General features: G+C 40.0%; 1 protein-coding gene across 1 annotated transcript in view; it reads left to right on the plus strand.

Annotated features, from left to right (window-relative positions):
• gphna (gephyrin a) overlaps nt 1-1,256 on the plus strand; it is a gene marked incomplete at its 5' end in the record, with an annotated part of 28,906 nt that overhangs the window by 21,633 nt on the left and 6,017 nt on the right. Inside the window, 1 exon segment of the mRNA XM_035674080.1 lies at nt 151-247. Coding sequence (XP_035529973.1) covers nt 151-247 — 97 coding nt within the window.

Below are 1,256 nucleotides of genomic sequence, written 5' to 3' on the forward strand. Positions count from 1 at the left end.
CTTACATTTTAACCTGCAGAAACCCTGAATTAGATATAAAATAATGTATCTAGACAAGAATGTTTTCATATAATTGAAACCCTTAAATTTGTGTTTTTGGACAACATAAAATCCATATTGAATACCTAATTTTGTGTGCATGTATTTCAGCTTTCCTGTGATGTGAAGCTGGATCCCAGACCAGAGTACCACCGCTGTATTCTCACCTGGCATCACCAGGAGCCACTGCCCTGGGCACAAAGCACAGGTAAACACACATAGCTGTCTGTGTTTGTTGTGTGTTTGTGGTTTTGGTTGGGTGTGTGTGTGTTTGTGTGTGGTGTGTTCTTTGTTGTGTGATACTTGTTTTTGTTTGGGTTACCTTTGCTTTGTTGGCCCAAGGGCAAGTGGCTCCGTGGTTTATGAATGCCCAGGTGAGAAAATACAGCTGGTGTACTCTGGTCTGGGGAATCCAGCCTTTCAACATCACAGGAAAAAGCTTGAAATACAATGCAACAAAAATTTAGGTATTCAAATATGGATTTTTTATGTGTCCAAAAACCACAATTATAAGGTTTCAATTATATTGAAAACATTCTTGGCTAGAATAACAATTATTTTTAATACTCCTAAAATTCAGGGTTTTCGCAAAAGTTTCCCACAAATGTAAGACTTTTTTTTAAGACCCATCTATTGAATGCAATTTTAAGAACTAATTTCTCCGGTCCATTCAACTGGCAAAAACGTACAAAAGGATAGTTAAGGAAAACTGTAAAGGCGAAAATTTGGTTTTCCCATTTTGGTTCTGTCATTTTGGTTGTACAAAGAGTCTGCTTTCAGTAAAGGAAACCCTGTCCCAAGACCACTCGTCATTAGCGCCGTGTGAGCGAGAAACTTGACCCCTCACAAACACTCTCCAGATCGCTTCATCGCGCGACTCTTGAAAGCTTTTAAAGCACGGCCAGGCAAGACAACGTGGGGGGCCGAGCGCGGGGCGAGGCGCGCGGGCTGCTCTAAGTAAGCGTAGCACCAGAGCGGCGTGGCTCATATACAAACAACAGACAATAGAAGAGATGGTTTTGGTTTTCCTAATCTAACTACAACGATAAAGAGCAAAAATAAGCGTAATTTTCCAAATGCGTGTCAAGAATACTGCTTCAACACAAAATAATTACAAAATGATTTCAGTAGGCCCTAGATATAGTGAATGCCTAGGTAGATTAATAATTGTGTCATACTTAAAATAAATCTATTGAAAGAGGAAGCTGCCCAATGCC

Source organism: Morone saxatilis, unplaced genomic scaffold (assembly GCF_004916995.1).
Source record: "Morone saxatilis isolate NCDOM2014 unplaced genomic scaffold, NCSU_SB_2.0 Contig3, whole genome shotgun sequence".
Lineage (NCBI taxonomy): Eukaryota > Metazoa > Chordata > Actinopteri > Moronidae > Morone > Morone saxatilis.